This window comes from Lissotriton helveticus, chromosome 2_1, assembly GCF_964261635.1.
Source record: "Lissotriton helveticus chromosome 2_1, aLisHel1.1, whole genome shotgun sequence".
In the NCBI taxonomy this organism is placed as follows: Eukaryota; Metazoa; Chordata; class Amphibia; order Caudata; family Salamandridae; genus Lissotriton; species Lissotriton helveticus.
In genome coordinates, this window is record NC_136059.1 from 1,686,664,056 (window position 1) to 1,686,685,547 (window position 21,492).

Consider the following 21,492-nt stretch of genomic DNA (forward strand, 5'->3'; position numbering starts at 1 on the left):
TCCCAACAGATGCCCTACCAAGATCAGACTGCCTGGGACCTTACCCCTCAATTTCAGAAGTATGCTCATCATATCATCAAAACCGCCAGGAAAGTCAACTTTTTAGCCCATGATTCCCATCTCAACAACTTGGGATTCTCAATCTTCATTGCCATCAACCACTTGAGTGGTTTGTGATCTGTCTGGACCACAATCATGGTTTAAAACAAGTAAGGCTGGAACATCCTCAGGGCCCACACTATTGCACAACATTCTTTTTCAAGGACTTCCAAGTTTTGTTCTCTAGAAAGCCGTCTGCGGCTGATAAAGGCCTCTCAATGCTCGCTACTCTTTTTTTATTAAGTTGAGCCAGTAGTACTTCCTGATCTAAAATGTCGATCCATCCACTGAAGGGCTATTCTTTGTCCGCTGCCTTAACACATAAACATCATATAGTGCTGCCTTTCTAATGGATATCACTTACTGCATATTCCCCATCTTGTGAATTTTCCTAGGGTGTCAGACTGGATCTGGAAACTTCAAAACAGTACTCTTGCGCGCCGGTAGATGGTGGTGTACTGCTTCACATCAACATTGTTCTACTCTGCAGGTGATGAGCAGAGGCGAATATATGCGCCATCCATACGCACTGACTTTGCTACTCTTTCGTCTTTTCCAATATTTTCAGTGTGCACATGTCACTTCCCTAAAATGGGTTCAAGCCTTGTAGAGACTGTTGTAAACAAATGTCTATGACCGATCCCCATCATGTATCCCTTTGGTGTCTGGGATCAAAACACATTTTCAGGACCTGCGATGGCTGCACCCTGGTGAACGCAAAGGCCATTTGGGACCACGAGACGAAACCATACAACTGAACACTAAACGCTGTGATTGGTCGCTATATTTCTGCTGCCACAGTCTCATGTGGCACAACTTCATCACAATCCGTCATCTGGTTAGTCGAAGACAAAATGTAAAAGGTCCAAATGGGAATCTGCCCCTTTCCTCTACTCTCAAACTCCAGAGAAGATGCAGGACATCAGTGTGCCTCCTGGGTTCGTTCCTGTACTTGATCCTAATACACCCTGAATTTTCAGGTCATTCAGCAATGTCCTAGCAGGTTGAGGTCTATTGTGAGTCTATACTGCAAATCTTCGGCACTTTGCCGGTTCCCTCTATTGCGCTTTTGGGTCTCAAGGATCCCCAAGGGCCTCCAGTTGGTCTTCCGATGGCAGGTCTGCTTTTGGTGCCTTCTGTGCCATCTGAAACAACTTTGGGTTCTGCACTAGGCCCAGTGCTGACTTGGGTCCCGACTCCATTCCCCACACTGGTCCCTTCCATATTGACGTCAGTGGTACCGGAGGATGAGGAGGCTCATCCCAACCTGCAAGCCAAATTGAATACGACCTCGACCAAGGCCACATCCTGATCCTTCTGATTTAGATACTTTGCTTCACCCCAGAGCCCTAGTGTAGCATAATATCTTTTTCACTGGCTCAGATAATGACAATTACGAAGAAGAGAAGGACTTTATCATCTAATATACTGAGGACAATTCATCTGAGGAGAGACTTGATGCCAGTGATTTGGAGACCTTCACCGCATTGGGAGGGATACTGCTGCCGAGGTGGACTCACCTTGACGAATGTGTGACTACAGGGGGCCGCCCTCGCTCCTACGACAGTCGGAGCACGTACTACAGTGAAACTCTATTTTATTCGAAGTGTGATTACATGGCCTACGTATAATTGCAGGTTCAGTCCTCAATCTTATTATTAAGACATGAAAAAAGGGTACAACTTCGGGGATCTAGTTGTCCTGATGAAAGCCGGGGAAGACACAAAATCCAGCTGAAACATGTCCACTATTTTTGCAGAGTGGAGGGGTGAATGGTTCATAATTTACCCTATTCACCACCAACCACTGGTTTTGAGATACCTTTTTAACCCTGACCAGGGAATCCATTAATACAATAGGCATTGCGATATCCCTGAGTTAGTTTTAGATTTGTTTGTCTGCACTTATCCATTGTTTGATCCCGACTCTTCTATGTTTGTATGGTCTCCCCCACCCTATTGCTCCACCTCGTGCGTTGGCAATGATGAAGCATGCCACAAATTTTTGTGGGTGAGTGCAGTTTTTCAAACATTTTAGTTTGACCTCTCTTTTTAAAAAAACGCGATTTTCACTCTCCTACTTCTCTGTGTGTGACTAGTGATTTGAACACATCCCAGACACTGGTGTGGACCCCTCCCAACCCCCACCCTGTCATGGACAAAGGTGCCTCATTCGCTGTGATGAGGCGGAGGGCAGCTGAAGTGCCTGATTTGTAACTACACACCTTGGAGGTGAAGACCATTGTCCCCACAGAGGTTACCCAAGCGGTTCAGGGGTTTATAGAACATCTTACTCTTCAATGAGACCCCCGCAGATAGTCTTTTGGGTGCTTGGACAAAGCTATGCTCTAGACCTTTTGTAAATGAATAAATCACTTGTCACCATAGAATAGGTGATCCAACTTTACGCTGCAACCTGCACCTAGAGCTTGATGGTACAGGCATTCACAAGTAAGGTGGCTCCTAACGCAATACCCACCACCTCACCTGATCATGACTCAAAACTCATTGCTGTGTTTGGGAAGCGTAAGTTCTCATATGCAAATCTTGCTCTCAGATCTGTGAATGCCAGTTGTCTCCTAAGTCGCTATTTGCATGCCTTGTTGGACACGTTGGCCCAAGTTTTGCCAGCTTTAGCTGATGGCATGTGAATGTTCCTCACAGTCTATTCAGGATAGATGTGAAGTAGCAAAGTTTATCATTCACTGTTGCTTGGACACAACTATTTAGGTCGAACACTGGAGACAAACGTGGCACTGCGGTGCCACACATGGATGAGGTCTTTAGGCTACTCCGGAGATGTCCAGGCATCTTTACTGGACATGCCATTCAATGGTAAAAAAAAGAAGACTGCGCTGAAAGTAGGGCCTCAGCACATTCCGTGGGTCAGTCAGCCCCACCAGACAATTCTACCAGCAATTTTACCCAGTTCGTGTCAATGGCAGTGGCTTTTAAGGTTGCCAATGCCCCCCACTCTGTCAGCCCAGCAGGCCTTCCAGCCTTTTTATGGCCGAGGTCACAGCTCACAGACGGCGCCTGTGGCATCTGGGACAACGTGCAGCATAGTCCCCAACCCTCCATCAATCCTAGCCACAAAACCCCTTCCTGAATCACACTCTTAGCCTGAGTGAGGTAACGGACTTCCCAGGAGCCAATGAGGCCCATATTGCTGAGGCAGTATCCGAACGTTTAAACCCTAAGAAGCAGGTGCACAATCAAAGCACGTCTGGGAGCACAGGGTACATCTCAAACAAGGAGAGTGGCATCTGCCAGGCAGTGGTGGCATTGCAAGCAGTAAAGGACAGCTTTCACCTAACAGACACATTGCCTTAAGAGTATCATATTTAACGAAACGGGTTCAGAGGGCAAACAGAGGGATGAGGACACAATAGCATTCGAACAAATATTTAGCTGGCAATGTTTTCCTTATTTTTTTTTTTAAGAAAGGGAAGGTAGGGCTTACCTTCAATAGCCCAGCTCAGAATGGCACCATTCAGGAGCTCCATGCCAATCTACAGTAATTAAAGGAAGCCACATGCACTTGTTCAGCAAACATTTGTATTTTAATCTTACAAGTCTGCTACACACTTTCATCAGTACTGGAAAGATGATAGGCCAAGTTCACCTCTTCAGGCCTCGCCAGTGCTGGGTGGAGCTGCAAGCTCTAGTCCATTAAATTATCTTACATTGTATAGAATTAATTTGAAAATACTATTTGTAATAGTAAGTTCAAGAACTTAGTGGGTTAATGCACCTGCAGCAAATAAACTCATTCAAAATGTAGATCTTGGCTTGAGATGCAAAATGTTGGATATGTATCCACCCATTACTAATCAAATTTACGTACCATATGTATTTGAATGCTTACAGTCTGAGGAATAAATGACTCAAAGAAACTTAAATTATTTTGTGGTAAAATAATGTGTCTATATTGGACGAAAAATATTGTCTCGGCTGTTATCACGAACCCTGCGTAGAATCCTTTGTAAAGCCAAACACCCAAGCATTGACGGTCACATAAAGGAGAACTTTAAATTGCACTTTTCACAAATACCGATTGCTTTTGTATTCCAAATAATATGCAGCTGTTTTCTTTGTTGGCTGCAAGGTCTATACTAAATCAGATACTCGGAAACTGATTGAAATAAAAACATTTCCCTTGTCCCTGTCCTAAAGTTACCTAAATCTTGGGAAGTTGACAGAAATTACTTAGTGTCAGAAATCACAATGTTCCCTCTAGCACAGTATTATAATTTTGCCTTCAGCACCGACGCCATGATGATGCTTTGCTGTCTGAGATTCCCGATCGGGGTCGGGGATTGGCCGCTCACTTGACTGGAACAGGCACTGAAGAGATACGTGACCGGTTTACAGCTACAGTTTACCTAAACTCTCTCTGTAACACACACTCTTCTCCAGTGTCTGTCCAGACTTAAGGTCTCATTTATGAGGAAATGGCTCAGGGCAGAGCCACAAGTCTTCTTGCAGCGCTGCCCTACGCCAATGTGAAAGGGCAGGAATGCACCACATTTATGAAATACGGTGCACACCTGTACTTCCCTTCGCTGGCACACAATTTGCTGTCTAGTGTCAACAAATGCACCCTTGTACCATGGTGCAAGGGTGCCTCTGTTGCAGGCAGGATTGTTTTTGTGTAGGAAGGGCAACCTTCCGGCACAAAAAACAACCCAGAGAGGATTTTTCTCTTTGTTTGTGTGCTGCTTGGAAATAGAAAGCAACAAGGAGAAATGCAAATATTTTGCCTCGTTACACCTGCTCTGGGGAGGTGTAAGGTTTTGGTGCTGCCCCAGGTGTACTTGATCAAGTAAATCTGGGGAAGAGTCAAAATCGATGGGTTTTTCATGGAAGAGCCCACTGTGATGCCCATGGAGTGGCTCCTTGACGCAGAATAAGGCTAGGCAGCTTTATCCTACTCCATATCTATGAGGCCATGCAAAGCCACACAGGGTGGCTTTCTGTCGTCTCATAGATATGATCGAGAGGCTTGCGCCTTCAGAATGTCAAAAAAAAGTGTTGCTCCGGTGGCACAAGCCTCTCATAAATAAGCCCCCTAGTTTTGCAGACTTTGCACTCAGTATAGCATGGGAAAATGTGAACTGGATTTTACGCAGTGGTTAATCGCAACTCATTCCGATACACTGTTCAGTATCCAGTGCTCGGCTTCCTGGCTGCAGCCTCTTACCCACATTTCACAGAGTGGGGTGGAGTCAGTAATCCCACCCCACTCTGACGAGTTGGAGAAGGGTGGGGAGCCTGGCCACTTCGTGCTTGATGTGAAGCCCCTAGGGCTGCAGGGCTTCAGCCTGAAGTGCCTGGGGGCTAACTTTAACAAAACGTCATCAAGAGGTAGAGCTTAGCCCAAGAGGCTATTGCTTTGCCGGGCTGATGACATCACAGACCTGAGGGCTGTGAGATCGTCCGCTCTGCAATCCATAGCAGCCCCTGGGACTATGCTGTGTATGGCCCATCAGTATTTCATTACATGCGGTGATCCAGTGTTTACAAGAGAAAGCTATCCTCTTGATTGCTTAAGAGTGACTGAAAACAGAGTGTGTTTGTTTCTTTTCTTAATGACTCATCACATTTTTTGAAGTTGAAAGCAAAAGAATTTGGGACAGAAAACTAAAGGGTGTTTGTACTTCCTTTATACCATACAGTTGTATACACCGTGTTGCTATTATTATCTGAGTACCTGTTGTGTTTCCGTGCATCAAGAAAGTGTTGGGATGCTTCTCTATGGAGAACATACAAGCTTTTCTCCCTCACGTAGTCACAAGAGTGCTGGCTGCAATAGACATGCTTCCTGGACCAGGGCTACCAGCTCGTTTTCAAGATTTTGCAAGGCCTTTCTTTTCACCGGTTTGGTTTGGCTCGAGTCTGGAAAGATGTGGGTTTCTATCCTTTTAAATCAAGTTTCACAATTTCTCTGCTGCCCTTGTCAGCTTTTTCTCCTTTTTAGATGCCACTAACTCTCTGTGCCAGGCCTGCAGCCAAATGGTACAGTGTCCCTGGTAGCCAGGTGTGGCATTCATAACTTTTGTGTTAACACCCCTACCACGTCTGTCACGCCTCTGTCCAGTGAGTTTCTACAGGATCTCCTATAGTATCCCCTACCAGAGATATTAAAGAGGCCTTTGCCTTATTTTATAAGTATCATACTTTGGTTTCCTCCAGCAGCAATGATTGTAAATTCACAAGCCTCCAACCCCTTTCCTCACCGCCGGTTCTTTTCACTTTCTTACCATGATTTATGATAGGTACGTAAATGTCATCTTCCTTAAACTGGCTGTCCAAACATAAGCTTTGCTAAAGTAAATGTCTCCTTTTCATCTTCACTGTGGTCAGCAAAGTTCTTTAGTAGCATAGTGTGCATTCCTTAGAGAGCAAAGGCTAGTTTAGATCTGTTAATGTGTATAGTCGCATGAGCTCCTCCTCCGATGTTAACAATGATTATTTGAATTGCTGTGACAGCCACGTCAATACCAAAGAGTGAAACAGGTTTCCTTTTTTACACCTGGTAAATCAATTCTTCAAAATAATTGCACTTCTATACAGAAATAAAAGTGGGTTAAACAAAGAACCCTTAATTCCAACCCCAAAATACTACAATCTAAACTATTACTGCCTGTAACTCGGTTTGTTACCCCCCCTCCTCCACACTCTCCACAAACAGTGGTAGTACCCAAGCCACCTTCATATAGGAAAGCTTTTAACTTTGCATTTTCATGGGGACTTAAACACTGATTGGGTTTCCTGAAATTGTTACCATAATCTGATAAATTGCCTTTAAACATTTACAGCCGTTTAACAGTTATTTGTTCCATCTTTTTATTCAGACTGATATTTGAAAACCTAATACTGCTTAAAACAATGCACTGATATTTCCTGATAGATCTATTTAGACCTTTTGGAAATACCATATGTAATTTTTGGCTGTGACGTGAACACGATAATTCAGCTATGTCCAATGCAAGACATAGTATTGGAGAAAAATTATTTTGAGCAACCTGCTCTGTTTAAGACTTTGCACTGATTCTGTATTTCATGTTCCTTCTACTATCTTCAACGCCTGTCCTTCATTTATTGTAACAAAACTCAGTGGGATTTTTAGCTCACACATTATTTCATCTCAAGGCATTCTTCTTGAGATCATGTTATAATGCGGATCTACCAGACATTTGGGAAGTCAATATCCTCAAGGGCAGAAAAAACATCTTAATCACTGGGCGGTCAAATGCCTATAAATGGTACATTGCACTGCAATGCTTAATTCGTAATCTCATTATCCTCTTGGCTAGGTAGGCAGCTGCTATTATACAGTTCTCCTCCCATGGCTCCACGTTCGTGAACTTAAAACATTTGTAGGGTCCTTCTGCATTAGAATCTCTGCCCAGGGCACTGTACAGTGACTTGCTGTCTGTGCTTAGACTATCCCTTGTAATTTACATCTGTTTGTATTCTGTGTGGTAAGTAACCCATAAAAATGAAAATAATTTTCTCCATTATTCCATTCGGACCATTGAAACCTAGATAATTATCAATGTTTTCTTCCTTTCCCAGATATTTAACTAAACTCCACTTGTTTGTTCTGTCCATCTTTATCTGTCCATCTTTATTTGACGCAATGAGTATTATCTGAGAAAGGCTTCTAGCTGCAGATTCCTTGCCTTAGAATATTTCCCAGGCATCGAACTGGATCTCGAAAGTTTTTTGAGCAGTCCTCTTGCATGCTGGCAGGTGACAAAGTCTGCACGGTGCCGATATAGGTGCTACCCAGCACACTGAACTCAGTTTCTTCTTTTCCACGTCATCAGTGTGGATATGGATCAAGCTCACCTTACTCACTTTTTTACTGATTTTGTTTTTCCGACCTTTTTGTCAACTTATAGGACCAATGTGCCTTTTTCTTTTTTCCAAATTGTGTATGTACATCTCCCAAAATACCTACTGGTTTTAAACCTTGTGGTGCCTGTTACAGACAGATGTCTGTGCTAAACACCACTTGGTATGTCTGTGGTGCCTGGAGCGGGACCGCGACTAGGCCATACATGAGCGCACCACGAAGCTTATGGAAGCTCGACACGCAACTCTGCACTGCGTCCTATACACAAGGGAGGTCTCAGGACTGATCTGTCGCTCGTACTGGTCATTGTTGCGATCCTGAACTACTTCAGGTAAATCTCATAAGAGGTACAAGAAATCAAAGTGTTCTTCGACATCCTGACCTCTGTCTCATTCATTGATCGACAGGCTGGAATGATACCACAAGTCCAGGCCCTTCTCCTTGATTTTCCCTGTGGAGAGCCTGCGCCTGAGATTGTGTCCGCTTTGCGTGTCCCCAAGGTTTTCAGAGCGACCCCGCCCAACTTTGAGTCTTTTATAAGGCCATGAGCCTCATTTTTGGGTGGCGCCTTTGGACGCCATTGGTTTTGAAGGGACTCCAACTTGGTTTCTGCCAGTGAGTTCGATCCTCTAGATCCATTGGTGGAACCGTATAAGCCATGACTTCCTCTGGGGACTGTTCCAGTGACACCTTTCCTGGTCCAGCCGAACCCATTATGATTCCCCAGACGGAGCCAGACCATTATCGCTTGACATCGGTTCCGGCGCCGACCAGGTCCGTGCTTCTAGTGCGGAAAATAGTCATTAAACTGAGGTCAGCGCGCTGGGGTGGCACCTATATAGTCACCAGGCATGTCACTTCCGTCACGTATGCCACCACCACGCAAAGGCAAGCAATGGGACTGGTCAAACTTTCTGGATCCAGTCTGACTACTGGGGAATATTGTAAGGTAAGAAATCTGTGGCTAATCTCCCTACCAGATAAGGCATTACCAAAGGTAAATAACTTGTTTGTTCATGTATCTAATTAGGTGAACGTTGCTTTCTTTGACCTCAGTTAATCTGAAATCGAGTTCTTGTGAGCCTCTTGATGAGCTTCTGCAATTATCACCAGCTCTTGGGCTAAAAAAGTTGAAATATGAGATGTGATGGTCATTGAACATACCTGTCTTGGTGATACAGATCGTATGAAATCTGAAGATAACCTATTTAATGTTTACTGAACAAGATCCATGCCTCATGAATGTCCATAGCCCTGTAATTTCCCCCTTCTTGGGCTCTATCCAGCATCAAGGCACAGATTGCAACTCTGTATACAAACATTTAGTGGGGAGCACCCACTTCTAGCTATAAATATACAAAGCGCATACAAATGTCATTTCAGAAGAATGAAATGGTTTGGCCTCCTTTTACAATAAAGATTACCTGTTAATGATTTAATTAGCTTTAAGTATGGAACAATCATCCGTGAATGCTCCTGGAAAGATTTTGTTGATAAATATTAATATGCAGCCTTTTTATGGTCGTTTTTGTCCCCATAGACACTTTTATGGTTTTGCATGAGAATGTATCTTGGTGTTGTAATTCAGAAGAGATTATTTAAACTTTTTGATGTTGCATATTTTCTGTAGGTGGACCGGGTATTATCTCTTCACCATACGCTGGGGCTGCAGGATTTGCACAAGCCATAGGCTTCCCTCATACAGCCGGTAAGTAGTCTTCACTTAGCTTTCAATGAGGCAAAAAGATATGAGTACGTTGCAAAACTGTATTCATGGGATAATAAGGCATTTTGTTTTGCACATCTCGATGTTTTTCTCAAACATGAACATCTCAATAGTTTGGCTTCGAAGAATGAGGACTGAATGGCTAACAAGTAATTGAAAATTAATGTTATTATTTCACTTGAACAATAATCTTGCCTATTCTTAGGGAAATGGAAGGACACCTCTTCTCTGGCAGCATCCTCTCTTCTGTGTTGATTGTTGAAGGACATCTCTGCTCTGGAGGGTCCCACCCCAGAAATAAAACAGTCAGATAAGAACCGACTATCTTGGGCTGAGATGCTCACGCAGCAAATGGGTCCACGATTTTTTAAAGGGTCGCAATCAAAAACTTTGTATCAATGAAGTCAAGAAGTCAAAGGTGTCACAGCCTCCCTTCTTTCCTTCATGGCTGTCTTCCAAATGATAAAATATTCAAACCTAAAGGGTATAACACAGTAGGGTTTTCCATTTTCAAACAAGGAGGCACCAACATTTTCCATCATGGCCCAGCATGATGTTGAGTAGACACTCCAATATCACATTCCCCACCTCAAATCATTTGTCGATCAAATACATATTTAGTGAATATTTGGGTCAGAAAATACTAAAATATCCATGAATGTTTCCCATAAGAAAATATAGAATGCTATTAGATTACCATTGTCGGTCTATTTTATCAACAAAAGCAGTTTGCCAGAGAAGAAATGCAAATTGCCAGAGCTTAACAGCATGGGATCAAATCAGCACATATTTAGGATAAGGTTTTAACATTACCTGGGTCATGGATCTTTTGACCACCCTCCTAACTATCCCAGTCTCATAACAGGTTGATCTTAAGTACGATTACTACTTGGATTATATGATCTCAGTTTTTTCATCTTGAGCTTGGGAGTTATTCTTTTTCAAGAACTCTGCCAGAGAAATAAGATCCGTTAATTCATTCTAGATAAAACAAGAACCTAGAAAACTATTCTAAAGTCCTCTTCTGGGTAGAAATAATCCTTTGGCAAATGTAGCTTTTGCTACTTAACACTTTACAGTATTTTAATTAGCTAATGCAAACTCTAATTTGAAATAATTTCTTTGCCTTATTTATTGGCTCGTGGTGCTGAGAAATGAGCAGGTTCACATTTCATGCATCTGATTAGTGAGAGAACTTCTCTAGGGGTTGAGTGACATTGACAGTCTTTCTGGAGGGGAATGTGTCTTCTGAGGCTTTAATGATAGCATGTAAAAAGTAGATTCAATATCTAGGCCTTGGTGTGCACAGAAACTGGCAGCGATAAGTAATCAATGCAAGGTCTACGAGCTATGTGTCTATTGGCTGGGCTTCCCTGAATTCAAAATGAACTTAATTCTTTCTGGCTTTGATTGTGATCAGCTTGTATGTTTTTTAACTAATGTTTTAGGTATTTAGTGTCCACAAGGGAGGGCACTTTGGAATACATATGTATGCCATTCATATAGTGGAATGCTCTGATGGGCAACTTTTGAATCAAATCTCTAGCTGTTCCATGCACACAATGGATCGACTAGCATTCTAACTTGGTAGAGCCAGTCCAACAAATTAAGTTCGTTTAGAAGTCTTGTGCCAAGTCCTGTAATCTTTCAAGACCTTATTGAAGATCTCATTGTCAGTTTTATCTATTACTTTCGAACAACCTCATTAGCTTAAAACAGACCGCTTTATTGTTGTTGCTTGAGTGGAAGTTTGTTTTGCAATGAAATGTATCACAGGAAGTGAATAAATCCGGTATTTGCTAAGCGCGAACTAATCAAACCCTAAGAGCCTCAAGGCGATGGGGAGTGTCAGGGAGATTAAGTGAGCTATTGCCCAGAGTCACATGGTGCTGAGCAGAGCTGCCGCCAGCGATCGAACCAGGAACCCCGTGCTCTGGTGTCAGCCACTCTGGCCGCTGTGCCACATCTCTCCCTTGGTAAAATCTTTTATTTGGTATTTTCCATTACAATTCACCTTTCTACATTTATTAAGTTCAGTATTTTCTGCTAATATTTTGTCCTATTCGAAGCTCTGTTGATGTTTTTGACAGCTTCAGAAGTTTTTTTACACACAATGTTTGTCATGTTAATGTAACTTTTTATTTTCCATTATAATTACAAAAGTTAACTTTTCTGGCAGAATTGATAATTGTTATGTGTGTTTCGGTAACGATTGAACCAAACTAAATAATTTGTCACTTGAGGCTCTGTGTTCAAAAGTACTGCTGTGAAGCACAGATGTGCAGATTGATTCTGGCCTGTATTACATTTTGGTACCAGAAAGCTGATCTGAAAAGATGTGCAGTAGTCCAGTTCATCCACATTATCTAGTTTCTAGTACTGAAATCTATTTAATCATTCTTGTAGCCCCGGACTGGGCTCGAAGAGTTTGGTATCCCGAGCTACTCAGTATGATGATCGATCCCCCGATCAGACTGCCTCTTTGGGAGGATCTTCTGTCTCAGCAGCAGGGGACGGTCCTCCACCCTAACCTGTCCAGTCTCCACCTCTTTGCGTGGAGATTGAGCGACAGCAGTTGATTCCTTTAGACTTGCCTCCTGAAGTCTGTGATGTCATTCTGGCAGCCAGGCGTCCCTCTACCAAGTTGGTATACGCCTGCAGGTGGAATACATTTGTAGCATGGTGCACAGCAAAGGCTGTGGATTCCCTTTCTGCCCCTCTTTCAGAAGATCTTTTGTTCCTTCTTTGTTTGGCCCAGCAAGGCTCTGCTCTGGGCACTATCATGGGCTACCTTTCTGCTATTGCGGTCTTTCTCAGGCTCCCTGATCAGCCCTCTCTTTTCAAGTTCCCTGCAGTAAATAGATTACTCAAAGTCATTCCTCATCTTTTCCCTCCTATTCATTTCGTAATGCCACAGTGGGACTTGAACCTAGTTCTTACATATTTAGTGTGCGCTTCCCTTTGAGCCTTATAACAACGGTCCTCTTCGTCTGCTGACTTTGAAGGCTGCTTTCCTCTTTGCCATCACCTCTGCTAGGAGATTAAGTGAGCTCTAGGCTCTTTCTTGTAAATCTCTTTTTATATCTGTCCATCCGGACAAGGTTGTGCTCAGAACACGTCCATCCTTACTACCAAAGGTTGTCACTGCTTTTCACGACAGGCAGACCATCACTTTGCCCACCTTCTTTCCGCCTCTCCATTCTTCTAGAGAGAAAGAGATGCTCCACCGTCTGGACCCAAAACGTGCACCCTCATTTTACCTGATCCGCACACAACAGTTCCGGGTGGATGACCAGCTCTTTGTTGGCGCCAAGAAAGGTCGGGCCGTACACAAGCGGACTATCTCCCAATGGGTCGTCTTGTGTATTAAAGCCTGTTATTCTCTGGCTAAAAGGAGCCTCTGGTGGGGGCTACGCGCTCATTCGACCAGGGTGATGGCTGCCACAACGGCATTGGGACATGGTGTCCCCGTACAAGACCTCTGTCAGGCAGCTGCGTGGGCCTCGTTGCACACTTTTATTAACTCCTTCCATGCTCATGACGAGCTCAGTTCGTCATGAGTCACGGTGGAGTTGTGCTCATGACGAGCTGAACTCGTCATAATGGCCGCGGCCCGCCCACGCGCCATAAATGTATCGCCTGTGCGGGAGAATTAGTGGGCGGGGTTGTGACGAGCTCAGCTAGTCATGAGCACAGCTCCACTGTGAGTCATGACGAGCTGAGCTCGTCATGAGCACATCGGCACGCGCCGCTGACCCAACCTCCCTATTCCCCCCCCTCAAACCCCCCCCCACCGCCCGGCACCGTGTGGGAATTACCCCAGCAGCGAAGGGGTTAAGCACTTATGCCTGGACAGCCAAGTCCGGAGAGACTGCTTCTTTGGCCATTCTGTTCTCCTGGACTTTCTGGTGTGATCTTGGTTTGCAGACCCACCACCGGGGTTGGTATTGCTGGGGTATCTATTCTACGGTACGTGTTTCTTTCAGATGAACAAGTTACTTACCTTCGGTAACGATATATCTGTAAGAAACATTAGTTAGTGATAGATCCCTTACCGCCTCGCCCATCCTCCCCGTTTCTGTGAACTGATTTCTAGGGTTAAGGTCAGTATCCTGCATGGCTCTGCGATCCTGGCGCTGAAAGTCATCTACAGAACTGACGTCAGCGCACGAAGGCGGCGTCTAATTAGCTGCTGCGACGCCATCTCAGCGACCACGACGCCAACGACTGACGCGGATCCGCACAACGCCACCTTCCGACGTGCACGGGTACTGCTGACGAAAACTTTCAGGATCCAGTTTGACGCCTGGGGGTAATTCTAAGGTAAGGAATCTATCACTAACTAATGTTTCTTACAGATAAATCGTTACCGAAGGTAAGTAACTTGTTGATCATGTATAAGGCATTTAAGGTGATATCACAAGAGTACTGATCTCCTATGTTTAGCGACAACCAAACCCACAAGATCTATCAAAACTGGGATTACAAAATATTCTAAAATTTTTAGACTGTAGAACACCATACCCCTCCGAAATGTGTTTGTGGTTTCCCTTTTGCAATGAGGAAAGAGTTCAAAAGTAGCTAGTTTAAGGAGTACTTGTACTACCTAATAGCAGCCCTCTCGCGGTCATCTCCAAAGGATTCCATAAACTGGGTTCTTTTTCCTTTCTGAAAATGAAATTTTAAGTGAGCAATCTCTTTTACACTGAGTTCAACACTTCCTTCATCAGTCCTAACAGGGCAAGCCATGACCAAGTAATGGGCACCTGTACTACTGCTTTAAATTTTTAACAAAAAAATGTAACCACATTACAATGCGTCTGAGGAAAAGAGTACCTGAACCTTTGTTTAGACGTCTTGATTGTAATTCCCCATCAGTGATACAGCTGTCCCGTCACGTTTGAGAGACTGAAGTTTTGACTGTTACTACTTAATTCACTTCCTTGTGATAATTTGTAAGGATTGAGGATGAATTTTAAATAAGTACTTCTTGGCAGTCACGATGTAACATACACAGCCCATGACATATAAGCACGAATGCATCAAAATGGAGGGTAAGGAGCTTAAGTCGTTGTTTGATGGACTATCAGTTTAATGGTATGAGAAGATTGTCACTTTAAGTCCATGTAAATGTTCCACCATATCGCCTACCTGCTGGAGATCAGTAACACAAAAGTGATTGAATACCTTGATACCACAAAAACCTTACAACTATACTGACTAAGGTTGCACTTGCCGTTTTGTGGTCATTCAGCCCTAGGAGTTATGCTGCTCAACACTGCTTCCAAAGAACCAATAGTGGAGACCTTGCAACCAAGTGCGCATTAAACTCGACCACTGACAGTCGGGGTTCGAGATAACGGTTCGCAAGTCCTACTGATGGGGAGAAGTCAGGCCAGAGAGAAGAACATGAAACCGATGATAATTGGAAGATAAACTTATCAGAAAGGGTACAGAGAAACTTGGAAAAATGAAATGCTGACAAGGTCCCACTTAGCATCCGTGTCCTGAGAAGTGTAGTATATGTCAAACTGCAGCCCTGAGCAAACTGACATGGGAGTAGCCAAAACAAGACCTGCTATAAACTAGGGAAACAAACTCCCGCTTTGTCTTGCTGGCCCAATGGAGACATTGCATTCTACTGTCTCAACATCATAAAATACATGCACTCCAGTCACTGTTGAACCAACAACAAAAGATTGTAGCATCACCTTCATGTATATACATATATCTTGCAGCTAGTACTACAGCATCCAAAACTATGCCAGGGGATGGGCCAAAAAAATGCATGTACAAGCATAGAATAAACAACATTGCAACAGAAGCACACAGCCATTTATGCACCCGTACCTTATTGCAGATAAACACTGGTGTGCAGACATTGCTGAAGCCTGTTCCAGTGGCTGACCGCTAATACCAGAACTTATACAGCTGCTTTAGTTTATAAAGGCACAGAAAAGGAAATGTGGCAAAAGACCTCTATTAGCCTTGCACCTGGTTCTATCACGAATGCAGAATGCTTACTTAAACAACTTTCCCCAAGCTCAGACCTATGAATGGGGCATTGGTGGTGTTAAGAGTGTGGTGGGTAAGGTCACAAATTCAGGTAAAGGTACTACCTTTTGAAAGGAAGGTGTGAGGTTAGCAGAGGAGGAACTGAACACTTGAGAAACTGTTTACTACAGAAGAGTTGAATTCAATGCTTGTAAAATATAGCTTGAGGCATTTGAGCTGTAGATCATATGCTGTGCATAGATCGCCATTTAGTGTTGGGTACGGATGTTTGCACTTTGTTTTTTCTTCGAAGAAGTCTTTCTAGTCACGGGGTAGGTGCCTCCTCCTTTCTGTGATAGTGAGCATGGGCATCGACTCCATTGTTAGATTTTTTTTTTTCCGCCATCGGGTTCGGATGTGAATTGTTGCACTCCGGTTCTGCACGATTTCTTCTGGCCCCCTTCGACGCACAATCCACTACCCTTGACGGTATGGTCTATCGATCGCGTTTCCCATTCTCAGCTTATCGTTTACACTCCAAAACCTTGATCGGAAGATTTGTGGAAGGCCGTTGGTCCTACACTTGCCGGGCTCAGTAGTAGTAAATGGAACGAACTCCATTCAAGTTCTGTCCAGGATGTCGCGCTACGTTTCCGCGCACCGACTTGCACGAAGTGTAGAACCTTTACCTATCACCGGAAAACAACGAGAAGGATGCGATGCGTGTTGGTCGTCTCGATCAAAGAAGATGCTCCGTGACCGTCTGGCTCGACGTCACGAAATGTACCAGCAAAGTGGCTCCACGCCAGAACTCCTCGGAGACGAGTCCGAACACGAAGAATCACAAGCACAGGAGGCCGAAATGAAGGAGGAACACATCTCCATGTCTGAAGCGGACTCCAATGTTGAAGACCTCACACCGGGACAACGGATTGTGAGTAAAGAGACTTCCTTCCCCTACCATCTCCTCCATAAAAAGGCTCTGGTCAATCCTCTGCCTTCGGGTCAATGTAGTCACTGAGAAAAGGTTTTGAGCGCTCATCCTTAGAGTTCGGTGCCAAAACATAAACTGCCTTTTAGTTCTACTCTTCCCCCATGCCAGTGCCGACCCGAAACCTTTGCGTCAAAATCCAAACACCTTCTGGTTTCCGTGCCACCAGTCTATTTTAGGCTAAATCTTCGGAGCAGAAAACTTCAGAGCCGAAACTTTCAACACCAAAACCGATGTCTTAAGATAGTACTTCAAATAAAGAGCCTCAGACCGATATTCCACCTTCGGATCCGAAACTGGTGATTGTGATTAATCCAGAAACTGGACAGATTTATGCCAAACTTCCGCAGAAGAGGAAAAAGGGCTTACAAGAAGACTACCACATTCCTCTAAAAAGGAAAAATGTGTGTACTAACCCTTATCCACCATACATTCCACCTTCTTCAACCATTAATCCAAATCTTCTCATTACACCTACACATTCTCCAACACTATCACCTGACCCACAAGTTACAGGGGATGGGGATATCGATAGCTAAACACCACAGGATATTGACCCATGGGATAATTATAATGCTGACTCTCAACCAGATAATGATCCCGACCTATATCCATCCAGACCTTCTCCTCCAGATGATAACATTGGATATATTGAGCTCATTAACAGAGCTCTGCAATATCATGGAGTAGAGCTTCATAAAGAGGCTTTAGGGGAAGATTTTTTGTTTGACACACGAAGTTCATCTCAAAGTGCTACACAAACATTATCAATGTTAAAGGGTATACTTAAACATACTGATATCGTTAAAGACCCTGTAAGAGCTAGAATCATCACTCCCAGGGTAAAGAATAAGTACAAATCTGCACCTAATGACCCTGTATATATCAAAGGCCAGTTACCCTTGGACTCTCTGGTAGTTTCCAACGCTTGTAAAAGAGCTAATCTGAAAGAAACAGGTTAGTATTAGATTCCTTACCTTAGAATATCCCCAGGCGTCAGACTGGATCCGGAAAGTTTTGCGTAGCAGTACCCTTGCGCGTCGGTAGGCGTTGTCCGCTGCTCCGCGTCCGTCGTCGGTGCCGTGATGACGTCGTCTGAGTACTTAGACGCCGCCCTAGCGCGCTGAAGTCAGTTCTTTTTTCCGCGCCAGGAAGCGCCGATCCGGAAAAAGTGGTACCCTTAGTCATTTTTTGACTAACCTTTTTCGATCCTTTTGATCTGTTTTTCGAAAAAAATCGGTGCCAGTAGGGATGCCGGGTTCAAGCCCTGTTCCGACTGATGTCTGTTACCGACCACCATCGCCGGTGCCTACATTGTTTGGGGCTCGACCACGATGACAAGTCGTGCCCCGACTGCCGGGCCTTGACGTCGAAGGCTAGGTGGAAGCGGTCCCGTAAGCGCCTCGAGCTTCGGCATTCGGCCCCGCGCCGCTTGAGGTCCTGGTCCAGGAAGAGGTCGAGGGATCAGTCGCGTGGCCGGAGTCATCACAGCTCGTCGAGTCTACACCACTTGTTGGGCTCCAAGTCCTCAGGTAAGAGGCACAAGAAGTCAAAGCAGCGACACCGTTCTTATGACTCCCCCGACGCTCGCGCGATGCGGCCAGGGGTTCGGGCGACAACGCGCACGCGGCTCCACCGGAGCCGCAGGCGTCGCAGCCAGCCCCTCACCCGCCGGTCCCTTGGCTGAATGCGACTACGGAGGAGATTCGTGATTTCCTCCTGGCCATGAGGACTCACTTCCCTCCGTCGAGGGTTGTTGGCGCGCATTCGGTCGCCGCAGCCCTGATTAGTGGCCTTGGCGGGCCGGCCGCTTTTGCCCCGGCACCGTCGGGTGCTTCGGCCCCGGCGCCGTCAGCGACTTCCGTCCCGATGCCGCAAGGCCCCACTGGATCTGGGTCGCCGCTGGTCGACCTCATGACCCCACCGCCGGCGCCGATCCCCAGGGTGTCTCCTCCGACGCCGTCCCCAATCCCTCCCTCGGTCCGGATCCGGCGATGGACCGGTGTCGCTCGACCCCGCATTTGGTGCCGGCCGAAGAACCTTTTTTCTTTGATCCGGCTCCATCCTTTGACCCTGAATTTCAGAAGATGGAGGACGAGGAGGGTTGGGAGGGGTCTGAGGACCCTCTGACACGTGAGTGTCAGTCCTTTCAGGACTGGACAGAGGACATAGGGGAGGCCAGTGGTCTAGGTACCTCACCTGACACTGGTTTTGTCTCCCCTCCTACTGTGGCTACGGAGGAGGGGGCTGCTTATAGTGTGGTGCTGACGTGGGCAGCTAAGGCCTTGGCACTTACGCTCCCCGTCACTACTGTGAGGTCTAATATCCTCACTGAGGTCCTTGGACCGCAGGCTGGCTCTCCGGGCGACCGTAGCTTCCTGTCCTCCCACCCCACCCCGAGAGCCTGGTTATCCAGGCCTCCACTTCCCAAACCGCATTCCCGACTGCACCCCCAGATCGGGAATCCAAAAGGTATGAACAGTTTAGTAAGAAACTGTTCTCGTCCCTTAGCTGTGGACTGCGGTCAGTCAACACCGCTTGCCTTTTGGGCCGTTATACCCACTCTCTGTGGGATACGGTTGCGGCCGTGCTGCCAGAGTGCCCGGAAGGGGCCCAGGCGAAGCTCGCTCAAGCCCTCGCGGAGGGACGAGACGCAGCGCGGTATTCTATTCGATGTGGGCTGGATACCACGGACTTGCTGGGCAGGGCGATGTAAACGATTGTGGCGGTTCGCCGCCACGCCTGGCTGAGGTTGCCTGGCTGAGGTCCACCAACTTTTCAGCTGATGTCCAGAGCACCCTCATGGACATGCTGTTTGATGGCAGCCACCTCTTTGGTTGCAACGCAGATCATGCGGTTGAATGCTTCAAGGACTCCAGGGCTACGGCAAAGTCCTTGGGCCTGACGGCCCGCGTCAACAACAGTCTGCCTTTCGCTCCTTTCGTGGCCAAGGAAGGGGTGCCCCCACACGTCCAGCCACCGGCCGCAGACTAACATCCAGCGCGGTGGCGGACGTGGTATCCGCCGTGGCAGTGCACGGGGACAGTGGCGAGGCAAGTCCATATCCACCCCCGCAGCTTCTGCCTCAAAGCCCTCCTAGTCCGAGCTTTCAGGCCCATTCAACGCCAGTGGGGGGGCAGGTTTCGCCATCACCTCCTCCACTGGCGCACCATCACATCGGACAGGTGGGTGCTGCAAATCGTCCGAAGGGGCTACTCCCTCCCCTTCGAGGCGACCCCTCCAGCCATGCCACTGCAATACCACCGTGTGTCGGGGGATCACTTGAATCTTCTACAGGAGGAAGTTGCGGCCCTCTTGGCCAAGGGTGCCATCAAGCGCGTTCCTGGGCCAGAAGTAGGGTGTGGTTGCTACTCCCACTACTTTCTGGTTCCCAAGAAGGGCAAAGGGGGCCTACACCCTATCTTGGACCTCCGGAACGTCAACGGCTTCCTTCGGAAGAAGTTCAAGCTGCTGACTTTCGCTCAGGTCTTAGCTGCCCCGGACCCGGGAGACTGGATGGTAGCATTGGACTTGCAGGACGCGTATTTCCACATATCCGTCCTGCCGGCCCACCGGCGCTACCTACGGTTCACGGTAGGCCACGAGCACTTTTAGTTTACCGTCCTCGGGTGTTCACGAAAGTGATGGGCGGTGGTCACAGCTCATCTGCGCAGATTAGGGGTGTCAGTCTAAGGCGGGCTCACCCCAGACAGTCGTCTCCCACCTCCAGACTACGGCCGATCTCCTGCACCTGCTGGGGTTCTCCATCAATGTGCCAAAGTCACACCTGTGCCCCTCCCAGAAGCTCCTCTTCATCGGAGCAGTTCTAGACTTGGCGCAGTTTCGGGTTTATCCTCACGAACAGCGGGTTGGGGATATTCAGGCTCTGATTCCGATCTTTCAGCCTTTATCCTGAGTTTCGGTCAGGTTGACGTTGCAGCTTCTGGGGCTGTTGGCCTCCTGCATCCTACTGGTGCATCACGCCAGGTGGCGGATGCGGGCTCTGCAGTGGGACCTGAAGTTTCAGTGGGCCCAGCAGCAGGGCAACTTGTCCGACCATGTCTTGATCTCGGGGGGTGGCTCACGGACCGCGATTGGGTGAGCGGCAGATCCCTCGCCCTTTCCCAACCGGAGCACGTAGTTGTGACGGACGCTGGGCTGGGGGGGGGCCACATTGGAGAGGCGGAGATCAGAGGCCTCTGGTCTCCGGCGGAGTCCCGGCTCCACATCAACCTTTTGGAGCTGCGGGCGATCCAGCTTGCGCTGAAAGCATTCCTCCTCTCTGTCCAGGGAAGTGTAGTGCAGGTGTTCACGGGCAACACCAACGCCATGTGGTACTGCAACAAATAGGGCGGGGTGGGGTCGTGGACCCTATGCCAGGAGGCGCTGCGTCTCTGGCAATGGCTGGAACATCAGGGCGTGTCCCTGGTGGTTCAACACCTGGCAGGTTCCCTGAACGCCAGGGCGGACAAACTCAGCCGTCTGTGCATGATGGATCACGAATGGCGTCTGAATTCGGACGTGGCTCAAGGCCTCTTTCAGCATTGGGGAGAGCCTTGGTTAAATCTATTCGCCACAGAAGAGAACGCGCAATGTCATCAGTTCTGCGCGTTGGAATTTCCAAGGCGGCACTCGCTCGGAGACGCTTTTTGTCTTGAGTGGAGCTGCAGTCTGTTGTACGCCTTTCCACCTATACCACTTCTGCCCAGAGTGCTGAAGAAGATCAGGCGCGACCGGGCCCAAGTCATCCTTGTGGCTCCGGACTGGGCACGAAGATACTGGTATCCCGAGCTACTCAGCATGTCAGTCGATCCCCCGA

At 46.7% G+C, this 21,492-nt stretch overlaps 1 protein-coding gene across 1 annotated transcript in view; it reads left to right on the plus strand.

The window, feature by feature from the left end:
- Nucleotides 1-21,492, plus strand: part of PTBP3 (polypyrimidine tract binding protein 3) — a 634,697-nt gene that overhangs the window by 473,174 nt on the left and 140,031 nt on the right. Inside the window, exon 8 of the mRNA XM_078676642.1 lies at nt 9,593-9,670. Coding sequence (XP_078532768.1) covers nt 9,593-9,670 — 78 coding nt within the window. The remainder of the gene's footprint in view (nt 1-9,592; nt 9,671-21,492) is intronic.